This window comes from Drosophila serrata, unplaced genomic scaffold, assembly GCF_035046125.1.
Source record: "Drosophila serrata isolate PLE 108 unplaced genomic scaffold, ASM3504612v1 contig_275, whole genome shotgun sequence".
NCBI lineage: Eukaryota > Metazoa > Arthropoda > Insecta > Diptera > Drosophilidae > Drosophila > Drosophila serrata.
Window position 1 is genome coordinate 113865 of NW_028257173.1, and position 17834 is coordinate 131698.

The following is a 17834-nucleotide window of genomic DNA, read 5'->3' on the forward strand; positions in this document are numbered from 1 at the left end:
TAGTATTATATTGGTTTCATATATCAATTTTTTCACACATATATTGCAACTTTAAATTTGAACTATTTATTATATTTATTATTTACAATCCCTAATAAGGGATTATCCTAATCACGCATTATTGATCAAATTCGTATATATAAATTTACTTATCAAAGAAATCATTTCTATGTTCATTTAATAATTATTTTAAGTTTTTGTTATATAATACACGCTCTCTGGGGCTTTTTTAAATATTTAATATTAAATTATTAACACTATTTTCGGGCGAAAAAACTTACAGTCCTATCGATATGCGGAACTGCTCGATAGTATCAGACGAGTTGGCATCTCCATTTATCGGTAGACTTAAATCAAGTTGGCAGCCATCTGTTGTTTTTTCCGCATCAACATGAGCGCTGTGAACGATCCCCTGGAATTATTGACGAATAAGGGCAACCGCACGCCCACTTTCCTTGGCCCGATATGGAATCCGATGGCCTGCACTCTTGCCGGTGTGGGCGTGGCATGTTTCGTCAACTGGGGCTTCCGTAGACCCGTGTTTTCCGGTGAGTTTTCGCTGCGCTCCTTGTGACGTAACATTGTTTTTGTCTAAATTAACTAACAGATAATGGATAATATTAACTAAATAATATGCGATTTGCAGGCATTCAGAAGCACATTGCCTTTGCCGCCATCGGATTCGGTGCCGGAACATATTTCGATCAGAAAAGATCCGAGTACCTGGCCAAACGTGATGCCGTCCTCAGGCACTACATAGAGCTGCACCCCGAAGATTTTCCCGTTACAGGTGAGTAGTACCTCCGTCTGGCCTGTCCTAGGGCTTTTATTTATTGCCCCATTAATATTCCCAGATCGCAAGAAGTACGGCGATGTCCTAGAGAGCTGGGTGCCAGTTCGTTAAATGGCTCATAAACATGTTGTAAAAGCGACCGATGGAAGTAGTTAATAAAGCAGCTTTAATTGTACTAACGCTTGGATTTCGAAACCGGATTCGCGTTGTACGGGGACTTCTTCATCAAAAACACGGTACATCTTTTCATTATTTCATTATTAGCCATACAAAATTTTCAGATTTACGTTGCCCAAATACGAAGAACTACTAAAGAAGTAACAACAAGAAATAGACATTGTCGTAAAGACAGGAGTGCTCTAAGGCAGAAAGAGTGTCATAATATGTTGTTCTGAAAATCAGTTATATCAGAATGCATAGCAAAAAATCGTAGAAAGATCACTTTTAAATAAAATAAGTTTAAAATAAGATGCTACAAGTGAAGTAGTATATTTATATATTTGGGGACAGTATTTTAATTTTACAGTTTATTTCCCGCTCAAAAATTTACATTTTTTCTACATAAAGTGTTACACGTTTTGACATGTCTGTAATTAAAGATTTCAGGTTTTAACAAAGAATATATTTTTAGTGGTGGAAACCCCGCTATAAAGTTTGCTATAAATTTTTATAAAAATCAATTTTTAAATCTTCGAAAAAGTTTTCTATAAATTTGTATAAAAATTAATTTTTAAAGTCTTCCAAATTGAATTTATTTTTTTACCAATATAGCTTTTTATATTTTTGGTGGTTTTAATATTAAAATGTATTGATAAATATATAAATTTAAGTAATTTTGTACATTTATTTATTAAAGTTTCCAACCCTGCAATCGTTATCGTTTTGCGATAAATATTTAAGCTTTTTGTGTTTATTTCAGGCGTCGCCATAACTTTTAAAAATCCCGCGAAGGTGAATTACTCATGTTTGCGTCTTCCAATCAGATGTTTACCTCCAACATGGCGAACTTCAACGACGGCAGAGAAAATCCAGAAGCTTATTCGGTAGGATGTGGCTGCGCAAAAAAACACTTTAATTGAAAACTAACATCCCAACACAGAAAGCTGAACTAAACGCGCTAAAAACTACAATAAAACGTGACTAAAAAAACCTAAACAAGTGAATAACTATAAACAAATAAAATAAATAACAGAATAATTTGGAACTAATATTTTTCGCGCATTTTAAAGCTGTGTTTCTTGTGCGTTCGTTCAAGTGTATGTGCATCGTCGTTTTACCGTTACAATTTACGAAAACCGAAAATAAAGTGAAACTAGTGATAATACAAATATATGCCAATAATAATTAATGGTAAAACATAGCAAGCAATTTAGTGTTCATTAATTGCAAAAGAAAAAAAAGAAAAGAAAAAGAATCAACCAAAAAAGTTGATTGCTTCGCTTCCTAAGCTCATTCGTTGAGCAGAAAACAAAAACAAAAGCAAAAACATCGAAGACCACAAAAGCCGACGGCTTTTTCCTACTGGGAATATTCTTATCAGCATCAGCAGCAGTAGCAGCAGAAACAGAAGCAACGATTATGGCAAAGGTAAGAAAAGCTTTTAATTTTATTAGAAAATTATTTATTTATGAACAGATGCTCACTCTCTGTTTTCTCTCCTTCTGTTTAACCCAAGACTTTGCTTTGGCAAATGTTTGTCAATTGGGTTTTTATTTTATTGGTTGGGTGTGTTGTGTGTGTTCTGCGGGTGGGTTGATTTTCACTTGTTTGTATAAATTATGCATGTTTCTTTGTGGATTTCGCATTGATTTCCTTTGTAAAGAAGGAATCGATTCCCCAGAAAATTTTATGATGTGTAAAATTGAACGGGAATTATACGGAACGAAACACAAAAATCTTGTGCAGTCGTAAAAATACGGTTATTCGGTAAAAAGGTAAACTGGAAGTTCAAGAAAAGAAGTATAGGGGGAAAACAGATTTGGATAGGGCATAAAAAGGGAATACGTACCAAAAGCAAGGAGAAGATTGCAAAATAACAAACAAAGCTTAATATCGACATGTGCTTTTTTATTTTATATATATTTTGTTTATACAAATTTAAAGCTTGATTAAGTGAGCAAAAGATTAGGTTTGTTTTTATGCTTCTGTATTAGGTAATCTTTGGGCTTTAATTTAGAGTTTAAACCCATCATTTTACTTGTAAATGTTGTAAATAGTTTTAGACCAGTCCAAACACAAAAAGTTTGTTAAATAGTATTTTGTGATTACAGTCTATTTCTACTTTTAACCCAAGAGTTCGTCAGAAGCCCAAAACTTTCTAATTTAAAACCTAAATAATCCGTGGTTATTTTATTTCATCTTAATTAATTTAAATTATCATTAAAATACGGATTAGAAATATTTCTCGTGTTCAAAACTTGGCTTAAATGGACCTAAAACCCCAAAACTAATTCGCTTTTTCCCTTCAAACACCTTTAAATCCTTCCCATCAGGCTAATGAGTGAGTTTCTCAAGTACTTTTCTTCCCTCTCCGTCCGCAAAATAAGGGAAAATCCCGCTTATTGGCCAATCTGCACGCTATTACGATGTACGGCCGTAAAAAGCCAAAAGGAAAGCCAGTCCGCCGCAATCCCAATCAACCGATTGAAGGTCCGGAAAAAGCCGAAAGTAGAAGCCAAGAGTAATTTTTCATTGGCCAAGCGAAAAGTCTCTGTGCAAGAAATGAGCTACATTTTTCGTAAAGTTCCTTGGCTCGCGGCATTTCAATGATATATGTGTGTGTGGTGTATCTTCAGCAAATTTGGTAATACATTTTTTATGGCACACCACGTGTGTGTGTGATTCAAGAGTGGGTGCTTTTCCACGGTTGATTTGCTGGAAAACCCCCTTAACAGTCGCGTGTCTGTTCGAAAGTAGAATGTGGGTATCTCTCGTGACAGGTTTGTTTTGCTCTTGATAAATTACCTTGCCACTTGTCGCTCAGCCTGAAATTATTTTCATCTATCTTAAAGTTTGCCACACTCCCTCGCTTTTCCTTGATTTTCCTTTTTGCCTATAAAATTTTGTGATTTTCACATCAAATGGCGGCCAAAAATGTCTCCCAAGTCAAGTTCAGATTTACACAGCAGCGTTGGAAAATGTTTTTAGAATTGAAATTCTTGGAGGGACACTCGGGTTTCTAGAGAGAATATTATTATTATTATTATTATTATGTACTGAGTCGCTGAGGGTCCTGGCTAACTCAGGAAACTGAGACTCCCCAGTGTGCCGTAGTTTGTCCTTTGTCCTTGAGTGGCCTTCGAAAGCGGAATAAATATGTTTAGAGGGGATGCCAGGAGCAAGTATGATAGAGACAGCGGCTTGTCCTAAAAAAACTGCAAAAAAATTACAGAGAAAAAAAAATATAGAATGGTTTTATAAAATATATATATTCAAAAAATATACACCATATTAATACACATAACATTTTAAAATATTAGAAATACAATTTTGTATTAAATGGTCCCTATTTTCCTTTTTATTTTTATTTACTTATCAAATCTTCAATTAAAAATCTTTATTTATTTTAACATCAAATTTAATACTTCAAAATTACTTTCCTTTTTTTTCTGAAACAACAATAACCGTGTAAACATATAGAGATCCTTTTCAACTTCAATGCCTCTGCCACATTTTGTTGCTTTCGTCCTTTTTTTTCTGTCGCAAGTCGCGACATTCTCATAATCATTCGCGTCTTGTCCCGTCCCTCTCCACTTTCGCCCACTTTTCATCCATTTTGTCATCCCGCCACACACAGCCCCCTATATCATTATGTGCAGCCTGTAGTATTATTATATTCCTTTTCATACAATTGTCGACTTTGGGGGGAAGAGATGAGGTCGCCTCTTATATACATTTTTTTCATGTCAACAGCAGCAGGCGCAACCGCAGGAGTCTGCCTGACTGCCTGCCTGCAAGTGCAAGGATAACAGGACGAAACTAACAATAAGTAGAAGCCATCGTTCTTGTATACATATAGTGGCCCTACTTAGCCGGCAAGGATCTAGGAAAGTAGCATGAAATATTGAATGAACAAAATAATGAGAGTCCAAGGGTTGATTAAATTGAGGGCGGTATTAAAAATACAATGGGTTTTAGATTTTTTGCAAAGGAAAAGGAAGACGAATTTGTAGTTTGATCATTTTCTGAAGTAAATAATATGATTTTTGGGGGATAAGTATAATAAAAAAAAAATGGTTTAATGTTTTTATGGATAACTACAATTATTTTTAGTATCTTCTATAATATTTCAAAGAAATTGTAATTTAGCTTGTCATAAAATATCTTTTAAGGTACTTGTACATATATTTATTATTCAAAATTGTTTATTTTCATATCTATTTACTGTTTACTCAAGTTTTTTTTTAATCCCCTAAAACAGTCCCATTTCAGAATATTTTTTGTACCCTTTTGCTGAGTATTATAATTAAAGTCAGAAGCTTGTAATATGTGAAGGAGTCATTTTCGACCCTATAAATCATATATATTCTTGATCAGCATCAAAAGGAGAATCGATCTAGCCATGTCCGGTTAAATTATATTTTTGTCAAAATTATAAACATTTTATAAGGCGTAAAAATCGTAAAAAATTTTCACAAAATTTTAATTTTTTTTAAATTTTAATTTGAGTATCCAGAATTATTAACCTAATAAAACATAACATAAGACAGCGAATTGAAATCAATACCTTTTTGGCTTAGTTATGAGATTTTAAAATGTAATTTATATACAAAATGTCATACCAAAATATAGATAAATAGCGACTCAAAGAATGGTATTATTATATTAGTCAGAAGCTAGAAACGCAGTGAAAAAAGCATATATATTCTTGATCAACATAAACAGCCGAGACGAACTAGATATTTGCGGTAGAAAAATAAATTTTTACATCTTTAACAATTTTTTTAAAATTCGGAAAATATCGGATTTTGTTATATTTTAAATTGAGTATGCACATTTTTCAAGCTAACAAAAACTTACATAGGAAAGCTTTCCGAAAACTAATGAATTTTTGGCAAAGTTAGGCGTTATTTAAAGTTTGATTTGTCAAAAATATTGATAAATATTATTTCGAAGAATGCGAATATTTTAAACTTTGTTAAGATCGATTTCCGATTTGATCCTATACTTCAATTCCAATTTTCAGGGGAATATAAGCTTCAACTTTCCGAAGTTAGTTTCCTTTCTTGTTAGACTTTACTTGTCCTTAAGGGACTAGAAATAAAAGTCATATAAAGAGTAAATTTTCTCTATTTTACAATATAGTTTATATTGCAATAACTTTCAGTATCGCTTTCACTATGGGGAGTCATCGTTTTGCCATTCGACACTTTTAGTCTGCAGCATCTGTTTCAATATGGAGAGCTTAAACCCTCCTTTGCCCCTTTTTTCCTGCTGAAGCCCCAAATCCCCCAATGGCTGATCCACTACACGTTTGCCATTTATGATTTATGCTGCAAGCGGTGGTATTTTCTGTATTGACTTAACGCAAAATGCGTTGCATGAAGAGCCCCCAGAAAGGCATCGAGAGATGCATCTGCCTCCCCTTCGATATTCCGCTGTGCAGGAATCTGTATTTGTGCTGCATTTTGGTGCATGATAATTTATTGATATCGTGTTTTCCTTTCCGTTTGCATATTGAAATGCATCTGCATGTATTGGCTGTCATTGTGGATATTAAATAAACAGGAAAACCAGGTCGATATTTATCTATGCTAATTTTGCAATATAATCGGTATTGGTTTGGTTTGCTGTGAAACTTGTTAATTATTAAAGTTTTCATAATTATTTAAAGCAGAAAAAGGCACAAAAATAGCATGAATATAGAAAAAATATGGTTATTTATGCTGAATATACTTAATTGGAAAATTTGCTCATTATAATTAAAGTCATATTTATGTGGAAAAATTTTAATTGACATTATAAAAATTAGAAAAATTATTAAACCATATTATAAAAACTGCAAACTAAACGAATTCATAATTACTAGGTTTTAAACTTTATAATAGATTAAGTCCTTAAATATGTTATTTGTTTCACAATTTCAAAGGCAAGTAAATGCGAAGATTTACATCTTGAAAAGCTGTTAATTTTTTAGGCAAATATCTAAAAAAAAATCTGTATAGAATACATATGAGTTAACTTTAGTAAAGTGTGTCTTAAATATGTGATTCCTTGCCTTAAAAATCCTTAACCTTATTTTCTCAAGTCATCATCATTTTCCTTGCATATTTGTGGGCGTCACATGCACCGTGAATTTCCTTCTTCATTTTCCCCTTAGCTTGCCTTTTTTTTGTGTCCACCATTTGGAATTCCAGAGGAAAAACGTGTGGCAGAGAGAAAACGCGGCGGTGTTGTAAGATTCTTAAGCTAATTTCATTAAATATTCATGGCCATGGCACGACAATGCACACAAACTGCACACACATTTAGTCATAGATACATATATGTAGGTACAGACAGGGCTGCAGTTTCTCCCTCTAGAAGGCTATTCATATACACTTTGGAAAAAAATCTAAAAACATCTTAAAATAAAGGGTAACTTTAACTCTAAAAGTCATAAATACATTAAGTATTTCCATTTTCCTTAATCCGATTTAAGGTGAAAAATTGAACAAAAACCAACCACAAAGTTTTAAATTGAAACCAACTTTTTTTAGCTCTGTAACTGTTTGTCAAAAATGTCAAACTGCCTTAGGTTTTAACGTGGCTGGCAAAAAGTTTTTCCTTTTTTTAAGCCGCACATGTGCGCCGCTCAGTCGATAAAGCGAAAATGGCAGGACTTTGAGAGGCAGGCGAAGGATATTTCCCTCACATCCGTTCCATTGTTGTTCCGAAATTAATAGTGTGTTTGCTCAGGGAGGAAGGGTATTTTGTGACAGCAGCTGCTCCTGACAATTTTTCATTTAATCATTTCGCCGGCCTCAAGGCTTTAAGGTAATTTGATTACATTTTGATAGATGATAGCTAGATAGAGAACTTAAAGAACTAGAAAAAAATCTAAACACATTTGATAAATGTTTCTGTACTCTATTATGAATGGCAGCCAATTGTCTAATGCGGCACTTGCCCACCAAGTGGTTTTTCCTTCAACTCTTCCTCTGCTTTGCCACTAATTTAATTAAGTTGCACAAAAAAGCAGAGACCATAGTCTCCTTTTTTGTAGCATGTCCTAGGGGGGACTTGCAACATTCTGCATAAATAAAAGGGGGGCGCAGATAAAAACGTTTTGGAACAACATTGGGGCTGACCCCAGACAGAGTGTCGTGTCCTTTTGCAATCCGGAGACCATTAAATGGCCTGACAAATGGTATATTAGCATTGGGCAAATCTAGCCTGGGAAAAGGACTGCTTTAGTTAGTTTGTGGAATACCCTAAGGCAGCAGAGATTTGCAATTAAAGTTAGGGGTTTATTCATTTAAAATATTGTTTTGAAACCAGGAATTCTAGTAAACACTATATAACACTATATAACACTTATATCATTATTATAAATGGAAAGTTTCTTTATAAGAAGGTTCCTTTAAACCTAAAGCATAGCTCAACGATTATTTTGTCATAGTTTTCAGTATTATAAAATGTAATACTAATAAATTCTAGTATATATTAAAATTCGTGTATTTATATTTGTATCTTTTATAACAAATATTATATCAAACTCTTTAAAACCCGTAATATATGCTATTATTTATTTCAATTACAGAGTAATTTTATGTCCACTTGAGAACGCCCTTTTTAAATTTCCATTTCTCTGTTTAGGGTCCATAAATTTGTCGAGCCCTTTGTTTCTTTTTTTAGAATTTACAATTTCTTTCCCCTTATTGGGGGAATTTCTTGTGCAGAGTTGCGATTTCCTGCCAAGTTCCTCTGTGTTTTTGTGTTGCTTGACTTGCCACTTGGCAAATTTCTTTGGACAGTTTAAGGAATGGCAAATGGATAAAAGTAGATGAAAGATACCGGTATATAACCATTATAAATTTTGCAGTCAACCAACCCTTTTTACTTCTCCACTTTGTGCTATGCAAATTTATTAAGCAATTTAATTGCACAAACATTATGCTGCAATCATGTTAAATGATCAAATAATTTTGGGTCTAATGAAATATAGACACGCACACACATATTTTATGGCAGCAATTTGAATTAATTGTAGTTTCTACGACACTAAGAGCGCAATCAGCATAGAACGTGTGAAAACACAATCACAAAAAAAAAAAAGAAAAATAATTCAATAAAACGAAATGGAAACCGACGCAAAAGGTAAACCATAACGCTGTAGATGGAATATAGAAAATATACTCTCAATGTCTGGACATTCGCTTGTGTGGGGAGAATATTGATAAAAAATATTGTGTTCTTTTTTGGTTTTATTTTTTAACTGCATGTGTGCGCTGAACATGAAAGAAGCAGATAATTGAATTTTTATACCCTTGCAGGGTATTATAATTTCAGTCAGAAGTTTGCAACGCAGTGAAGGAGGCACCTCCGACTATATAAAGTATATATATTCTTGATCAGGATCAACAGCCGAGTCGATCTAGCCATGTCCGTCTGTCCGTCTGTCCGTCTGTCCGTCTGTCCGTCCGTCCGTCTGTCCGTCTGTCCGTCTGTCCGTCTGTCCGTTTCTACGCAAACTAGTCTCTCAGTTTTGAAGCTATCTGAATGAAACTTTGTAGTTAGCCTTGTATATACTCTCACTCGTATATATGTCGGAACGGGCCGGATCGGACGACTATATCATATAGCTGCCATAGGAATGACCGGAAAATTTTTACAAAAAAAATTTTAACTTTTTCAGTTTTCAATAGAATTGAATCAAATTTGAGATATAGCCATTTTACTATACTCTTCAATTTTGTACGAAATTTTATAAAAATCGGACTACTATATCATATAGCTCCCATAGGAACGATCGAGAAATTAATACAATTAAATTTATAACTTTTTTAGTTTTCAGCTGATTTTCATCAAATTTGAGGTATAGCCATTTTATATAAGTCTTAAATTTTGTGGCAAATTTCATGAAAATCGGACGACTATATCATATAGGTGCCATACAAACTATCGTTTGATGTGGAGGAAAAATGCAAATCAGTGAATGTAAAACTGCAAATATAATATGTATAGGTGAATGAAATGAAAGCAGGTATTACTTCATTGTTTTTTAACACAAATATATATAATTTATATTGTATGGATTCCTATTTATAGAAGTTCTATCTGCAAGGGTATATAAACTTCGGCGTGCCGAAGTTAGCTTCCTTTCTTGTTTATATTGAAAATGAAAGGGAGTGGTGCAGAAATTTTCCGGAAAGGTATGGCACAGTTGAAAAGAGATTAGAGGAGGCAACATGGTGTCATATAATATAGAGGTTGGGCAGGTTTGTAAGCCTTATAGAAAAGATAATGGAACTTGATAATATACATGACTTTTGATAAGTGATTGAGGCTTTGAAATTATAGTTCTTAACATAAATCAGATATAGTTTATAAATAAAACTTGACTAAGCTAAGTTACTATCTGTAAAAAGACCCCAAAAAGTAGTCTTTAATTTTTGGTGTACATTCTGCAATTTATTCCAAACTCTTGCCACGTTCTATACATTGAAGTTGTCCACTTTTTTTCCAACCTATACACATCCGTGTACATTTGATGGCTGACAAATTAAATAAAAAAGAAGCATATGTGCTGATAGGTGTAAAGCTCGTGTAACTATCCACATGTGTGTGCCCACGGGTGTGTCTATGTCGGTGGTGCATTTGACCACATGATGGCATTATAGTACTTGGACTCTTGGGTGGATCCTCATTCCAAGTCTGGGTGGTTTTGGATTGGATGGTTTGTCGGTTTAGTCCGCTTCTCGCACTTTATGTGTTTGTAATTGAAAATTAAGCGCCTGTCATCGGGGCCAAGGCGGAAAGTGGTCAGGAATGTACAGAGGCACTGAGAGAAATTTATGTGTAAGCTTTAGGTTTTGGTAAAATTAAGTACTTGCCACGTAAAAACAAAATATTTGTTCTTTCAAAGTGATACATAATGGATTTCTTTCTTACTACATAATGCAGTTTTTTGGATTTATTTAATTATGGCCAAAAAAATATTAAGTGTGCCCAGTTTTTTGGGACTTTAAATAGATATTTCTCGATTTAAATTTTGTGGAGAATTAAGAGCTTATATAAAAACCGGAACTTTGAATGGTATAAAAATATTATTGGAAACAACAATAAATATTATTTTTCAGTGCATTTGTGCTAGAATGAGCTACTAAACTGCGGGAAAGAGAGGTTGTTGGAGTGAAACAGGCGAAGGTAGAGCGTGTCTTGCGGGCTCTGAGATACAGATACATAGATAGATACAGATACAGATACTTTTACAGATACAGATAGAGACACAGACACAGATACAGATACAGATCCTTTTACCCGGAATAGGTGAATCGCATTTCGATTTGCCACCGCCTGCACTGGAAAATTGCCAACTAACCAGGCGATGCACCTAAATCCCTCGTTGTGTCTATGTATATCCTGTCCAGTCCTGCGGTTCCAGCCATGTGCGGTTAATTTGTTTCAAATCAGCTTTTCCCAAGAAGGAAGGAGGTGCAAAATGGTGTCCTCACCATACTGTGGGTAAATAATTTGTCCGCTTTCCGTGGGCTTGCCTTGGCTGACAGTTGGGGGATATAAACCAATTAACTTGCGACATGATCTGTCAACTGGAGTGATTTAAAGGTGTGTGTGAGTTAAATTGAATCAATAAAGGTTGGTTAATGGTTGAAATTAATGTAGAGTAATTTGGGTTTCAATAAAACCTTGTGTTAAAATCCTAAAAGCTTAATATAAAACCCCTTTTAATTGCCCCTACTATTAAGATATGGTTTTCAATGCACCGAAATCCTTTCATAATCCATTCTTTTCCAATTCATGCAAATTGAAAGCTTCCGTAAGTGAAATGTTCATAAATCATAATACTCCCGAATGGAAATCCCCAGCAAACTCACCCCCAAAGTATGCAGAAAATTTGCACTTGCTGAAAGCCAATTGTTTTTCCTCGAACGTACGAAAGAAAGGCTAAAAAAAAGGAAAAGCGAGTAATAGGGGAAAACAAGAGTCGTTCTCTAAAGGGAAAACAATAGAAACAGAACTTACTAACCCAATTTAACTCCCTCTTCTATATGTATAACGACCGTTGAGCTCTGACAATAGCAACAAGCGTTCTAAACAACGAGTTGTGGTGGTGAAACCACAATAGTAAAAACAACAATTACAACAACAACTACAACAACAAATACAACAACAATATTAACAATAATAGTGGCTGGCACTACAACAATAACACCTAGTACCAACGAAGCACGCGATGCCAACATAAAATATGAGCGAGCAAAAGGCGCAAATAAAAGACGAAAGCGTCTAAAATTACGGAAATACCCGGCCAGGAAAACTATAGAAAAAAACGAGGAAAAGCGCCTCCAAGTCACCACAATGGCAGGCACACACACACATTTAAATGCGGCTGTTGTGCGGTATTCATTTTCCCTTTTGCCGAGGTTGCGAACAATGTTTTTCCTCAAAAAATAAATGAAAATCCTCTACCGTACGTCCAGCTTAACTGTACTGAAACTTTGACGGGGGCTTTCACCCCTAAAAAAACACAAAAGGATTATATTTTGATGTGGGGTACTAAGCCTTAATTATATCAGTTTGTGTTTATAATTAGGGGAAAATATAAAAGTATGGGGAGTAAATTAAAGGAGCTGGAAGAGTTACATTCAAAATACTAAAGGCTTTTAGTTTTCAGGAGAAAAAAAGGATATAAATATGTATATATTTATTTATACTATATTAATTTGTCATAAAATATATATATGTATTAGATTCTTTAATGAATTCCATTCAAAGAAGTTAAATTAATTTCTTGGAAATAACATCTTTCTTCAAAGATTTATTTAATTTAAAAAGAAAATAATTTGCATACTTTTACTATAAATTTTCTCTAGCAAGACTATATATTTTCCTTTATTTTCCACCTTTTTCTTAATCACACTTCAGGGTGCCGGGGCAAAACATTGTTTTAAATGTCTTGTAACCGACAAGTAAATGAAATTTTGCCACTGGGAGTCGAGATTGTCTCTGGCAGACATTTTGTGAGTTGAGTTTTAGCCATGGAATTCCGAGTTAAATATTATGCTCGGCGAAAACTTCTCACCAGTTGCGCCATAAAGCACTCAGTGCCGAGGAAAATGGGAAATGAAAATGACAGAAAAGGAGGTGGCAAGGTAGTAAGATGTGTTTTCCGTGGTTTGGTATTAAGGGAGCATGTCGGAGCGAAAGACAAACTCATGGGTTAGGCCACAGGCGTCCGTTTTAATGCCCATTATAATTATGTGCACCGGTGTGCGTGGCCCCAGCGCTTTTATGGCCTCTTGCCTGAAAACAACACGAGAAAAATCAGCACAAAAACAAGCTCACTTAATGACTTGCACGCTAGGTGGCGTCGAGCATAGTGTGTGCCTCCCTTTTTGCTTTTTCTGGGGGTTGGTGCAACATCACATTTCATACGAACCGTTAGACGCGACAACAAATGTTTATAAAATGTATATGAGTATGTGGGAGTGTGTGTGCTCAACACACCTGAGGTGCTGCTGACACAACTTGGGTGCATTTAATAGACTTTACCTGCAAATTATATAAGAATGTATGGGAGGTATGAATAGCAGAAAAGAAAAATATACATGTAGCACAGTTCGAGGTTAGTCAACTCTGTGTGGAGTTGGAAGCGATTTAGGTGATGACATCACCGCGAATGAGGACTTAATTTGTATGTCCTTGGTCATGGGCTGCGAGTTTTATTAATTTAGGATGTCAGGAGAAGCTACAGGAAATTTATTTAGGGGTTTTAATTGTAATTTATTAAATGATTATGGTATACTTGGTTGGGAATAGTAAATGGAGGGATGGTTATAAAAGATTTCAAGATTATTTATAGTACAAATTTGATTTAATCTTCTGTCTTTCCTTTGTTTAAATATAATTTAAATGAGGGAAATAATTTTTAAAATATTGTTAACCGTATTTTTATCGGGAAATGTCGTAGTTTTTATCATAAAACAAGTTTATATACCTTAAAAACTGCTCAAAAAATTCCTTTAGACACTCATAACTTCAAATAAAACCCCTTTAGACTTATTTATTGAATTAATTTAACTAAGCTCGTATATTTTTCTTTGACTTTTTGCAAATAATTCTTGTTTGCAATGCTAAGCCAACTGAAATTTGATGTTTTCTGACGAACTAAGGGATTTTAAGCCAGCCATTAAATATGTAGCATACTTTTGCGAGCATCTCATGCGACCTTCGTCCTTGTTTCCATTTCTTTTTTTTTTTATTTGCTGTTGCTGTTCCTTCGCTTCATTCGAGCAGCATAATTGAAAAGGACCAACGAGGGAAAGGCAGGGTAAAGGAAGGAAGGAAGGGAAAGAAGGAAAGACAAAGAGCAAACCGAAGCAAGGTAGAAAAGATGAAAGGTTTACAAAGCGTTTGACTGTTGGCATGGCCCTGTGACTGTAACTGTGTGTGTGTGTGTGTGTGTGTGTGTGTGTGAGTGTGTGTGCGTGTCTATGGCGCACATCCTGCATCCTGCACTCAAATACAGACGACGAATATCCCGCCGACCTTCAGGACAAAATAAAATAAAAACTATGTAAAGCATATGCCATGGGCTAAATAGAATGTACAGAAAATAAAAATGATAAAATTGAGGGAAATTTGTACGCTAACTTTTGAGCAAGCAAACAAAAACACACACACTCTCAACAAATTGAGAGGGAGGATATGTTATTCATGTGAAATCACTCGACTGACTTTCAAATGCTCTATTAACTTGGTTACATTTTAATACACGTTTCAGCAGAGAAACTGTAATGCAACTATTTCAGCCAGGATTTTATCTCTGGCAACATAGTTGAGCGGCTGATCTGTGAATTTTTAGCTTAGGTCAAAAGTCAAACATCTCTCCCTGCAGCATCCCTTCTGCATCTTTATATATATATTTTTTTGCCTCCTGGCCAGCTGCGATTGCAGTGCGGAAAAAGTTTTTCCCCAGCCAAAAAGTTTAAAGTGAAAACTATGTGAGCTGAATTTGCAATGAGGCAACTTAGAAAGGAGAGCGGGAAATATGTACACGTTTTTTTCTTAAAAGAATCTACAATTTTCACTGCAGTCAAGTGCAAATTACAAAAAAAAAATCAACAAACGAACGTCGATGAAACAGCAAAATAAGTTTTTATTTCGGAATTTCACTGTGCTCAAGGTGTAGATGATATGCAAATAATTATTGTTGCGGGAATTGTTTTAGTTCTGGCACAGAATTTGTTCACTTAATCGTTAGTTTTAAATTTTGTATGCAAAACTTTACCACTTTATATACCTTAAATTCCAGCTTTGACAGATTTTCCCCTTAAATATACAAATTCTTTTCAAATATATTTTCCCTTTGCAATCAGAGCGCAGCAATCCGTAAAAAGCCAACTCGCAGGGGGAAAAGCCATTTCGTTGGCTGTATACAAAAAAAAAAGAGCTCAAAACTATTTCTCATTTGCATAATTTTTGCAATCTGGCTCACGGCTTGTACTCCTGTGCCCAAAATCAAAATCATATGGAAATTGAAATCAAATTTCCAGAGCACTTGAGAGGATTCTCAGCGAAGCCAGCGGCAGATGTCCATTTCCAATGACTTGCTGTCACACTTTCCACAACTTTTACTCTGGTTGCGTCTATTTTTTTTCGTTTGTTTTTTTGTGTTCTTCCCCCTTTTGTGTCGGTGACAGTTTGAAAGGCTCAAATTGCAGTCGATAGTTGACCCAAATCCCCCCCTCAGCCACGTACAGAGAAAGAGACGAAAAAGAAATGTCAGAATGACACATGCACACATTAAGAGGAGGAAAGTGCACGAACCCAAAGAGAAAGAGAGAAAAGGAAAATTTACAAGTTCTCAAATGCAAATTCGCTAAATAATACAATTTTTATTAGTATAAATCATATGTATATGCGCCAAATAATATAATATTTTATTGTGATATAAATCAAATACTTTGATTACAAAAAAAAAAAAAATTCTATTTAATTATAAAATGTACTTCAGTTTAAAAGATTAACGATTTTTTTTTAAATATATAACCAAAAACATTTTAAGCTGCTGTAACTAAAATTGAGTAATATCCCCAATCATATTTATAGTTTCTTATACAAAACTAAAGAGAATTCTTTTCCCGGAACATCCAAAATAATATTTTTGCTCACTCATTGCAATTTTTTTGTGTTCCTCGCCCCTTTTTTTTCGTTTGTCATTCTGCAGTGGTGCAGCGCACATGTAACTGTCAAAGTTTGGGGCAAAAAGAAAGTCGAAGAGATATATATCTCCCATATTGCACCTCCCTTTGCCCTGTCCCTCTGTGCCTTTTCCGTCTGATGACAGACAAGTGCGGGCTTCTATGTGACTTTGTTTACCTTTGGCAACACTAAAAACAAAAAATACAGAAAAAGTGAAAATGATTTACGATATGAGTTTTGTGCTCATGGAAAACATTGTCATTTTATTTTGGCACTAGACGAGGCTAACGAGTTTTTGGCAAAAATAGCAAGAAAATGTTGGCTAAAATGCAACGAAAGCGTACCACAGAGCTTAGGCTAAAACGTGACCACGCGGCGTATGAGTAATGTAACTAGTCAAGGGCTAATAATGTCAAAGGTTGATAATATATTGATGTCAAGGGGGAATACATAATATAAAAGGGGAATAACTTATGAATAAGGTTAAAACAAATTAGAAAATATAATACATAATTAATAAATATAAACTATGGTTAAATAATATTCTTTGAAATATCGAAGTTCAACTTATTTCTTAATTTATACACTCTTTTTTAACTTAATATAAATTTGTTTATAACTTTTGTTCTTTAATAAAAAATATCGAGAAACGCCTGTGATTTATTTAGACTAAAACATGACCACGCGGCGTATGAGTAATAATGTTAGAGGTTGATAAAATATTGAAGTAAAGTACTCAAAGGAAAACAACTTTCCACAAAGCTTAACAAATATGACAAAATATACTTCGAAATAAAATGTATAACTAAAATTATACCGATAAATAAAATTTCTTTACTATATCTGGTCTGTTTGAGAATTGTTTAGGCTAAAAAATGACCAGACGGCGTATGAGTAATGAAACTAGTTAAGGACTAATAAAGTCAAAGGTTGATAATATAATACAAAGAATGAAGAAAATGTCAACATTTATGTATGTATGTTTTTCAGTATGGATACATACTATTCTTAACCATATCTAAAATCAACTTTTATTTAAATTGCTACACTTTTATCAAACTTTAAATAAATTTAAATGCAACTTTTGTCCTTAAATAAGAACCATCGAGAAAATGTCCAAGTGTTGGTGGTCTGTTTGAGACTTGTTTACAGTTTGTAGTCAACATTTCCAGCGACAAAACCGCATTGGAGCCACATCTGTGTGCGTCTGCGTATGCCTGATGTCCGTAAATGCATTACGACAATTTCAGACAGACCACAGAAAACTAAAACTGAACAATGACGCAAACTGTTTCGGACTGGCCTAAATGCACCCAGAATAACTAAAGCAACAACAATGGTAATAAACACAACCACAAAATGTTCATCAGCTTCATTATTGTCAACGATTCTTTTGGAAAATGTCGCTGATGTTATTTATTTTCCCCTTTTTTTTTTGCTTTACTTTACTCTGTCCACTTTTGTGGTGGGGAAATTTTAAATAATTGCGGTCCTGGTAACATTTTAGTGTGAATATTGAATATATTCCGACTGAATATTAGAGTAATATATTTCTAATGGGATTATTAGTTTAATAGCTGTCAGAGATAGTTTAAATTAAGTGCCTAATTATTAAAAAAAATATTTAAAATATTATCATTGGGGTATTTTAAAGGTTATGAAAACACTCTACCAT

At 34.2% G+C, this 17834-nt stretch overlaps 2 protein-coding genes across 2 annotated transcripts in view; both read left to right on the forward strand.

Annotated features, from left to right (window-relative positions):
• Nucleotides 1-360: 360 nt before the first annotated feature.
• ND-B14.5B (NADH dehydrogenase (ubiquinone) B14.5 B subunit) lies at nucleotides 361-968 on the forward strand. Its single transcript, XM_020956618.2, has 3 exons — nucleotides 361-548; nucleotides 647-790; nucleotides 855-968. Exons 1-3 carry the CDS (start codon nucleotides 392-394, stop codon nucleotides 902-904), a joined length of 351 nt encoding a protein of 116 aa, XP_020812277.1. The 5' UTR covers nucleotides 361-391; the 3' UTR covers nucleotides 905-968.
• A 743-nt stretch (nucleotides 969-1711) lies between these two features.
• The window catches only part of toc (toucan), a 97780-nt gene continuing 81657 nt past the window's right edge, over nucleotides 1712-17834 (forward strand). The window contains exon 1 of the mRNA XM_086834897.1: nucleotides 1712-2380. Within this exon, the coding sequence (XP_086691023.1) occupies nucleotides 2372-2380 (9 nt within the window). The 5' untranslated portion in view covers nucleotides 1712-2371. The remainder of the gene's footprint in view (nucleotides 2381-17834) is intronic.

Coding starts and splice junctions, on each gene's coding strand:
- ND-B14.5B (XM_020956618.2), top strand. CDS start 392: ATGAGCGCTGTGAACGATCCCCTGGAATTATTGACGAATAAGGGCAAC. Junction 549..646: donor CCGTAGACCCGTGTTTTCCG/GTGAGTTTTCGC, acceptor TGCGATTTGCAG/GCATTCAGAAGCACATTGCC. Junction 791..854: donor CGAAGATTTTCCCGTTACAG/GTGAGTAGTACC, acceptor TAATATTCCCAG/ATCGCAAGAAGTACGGCGAT.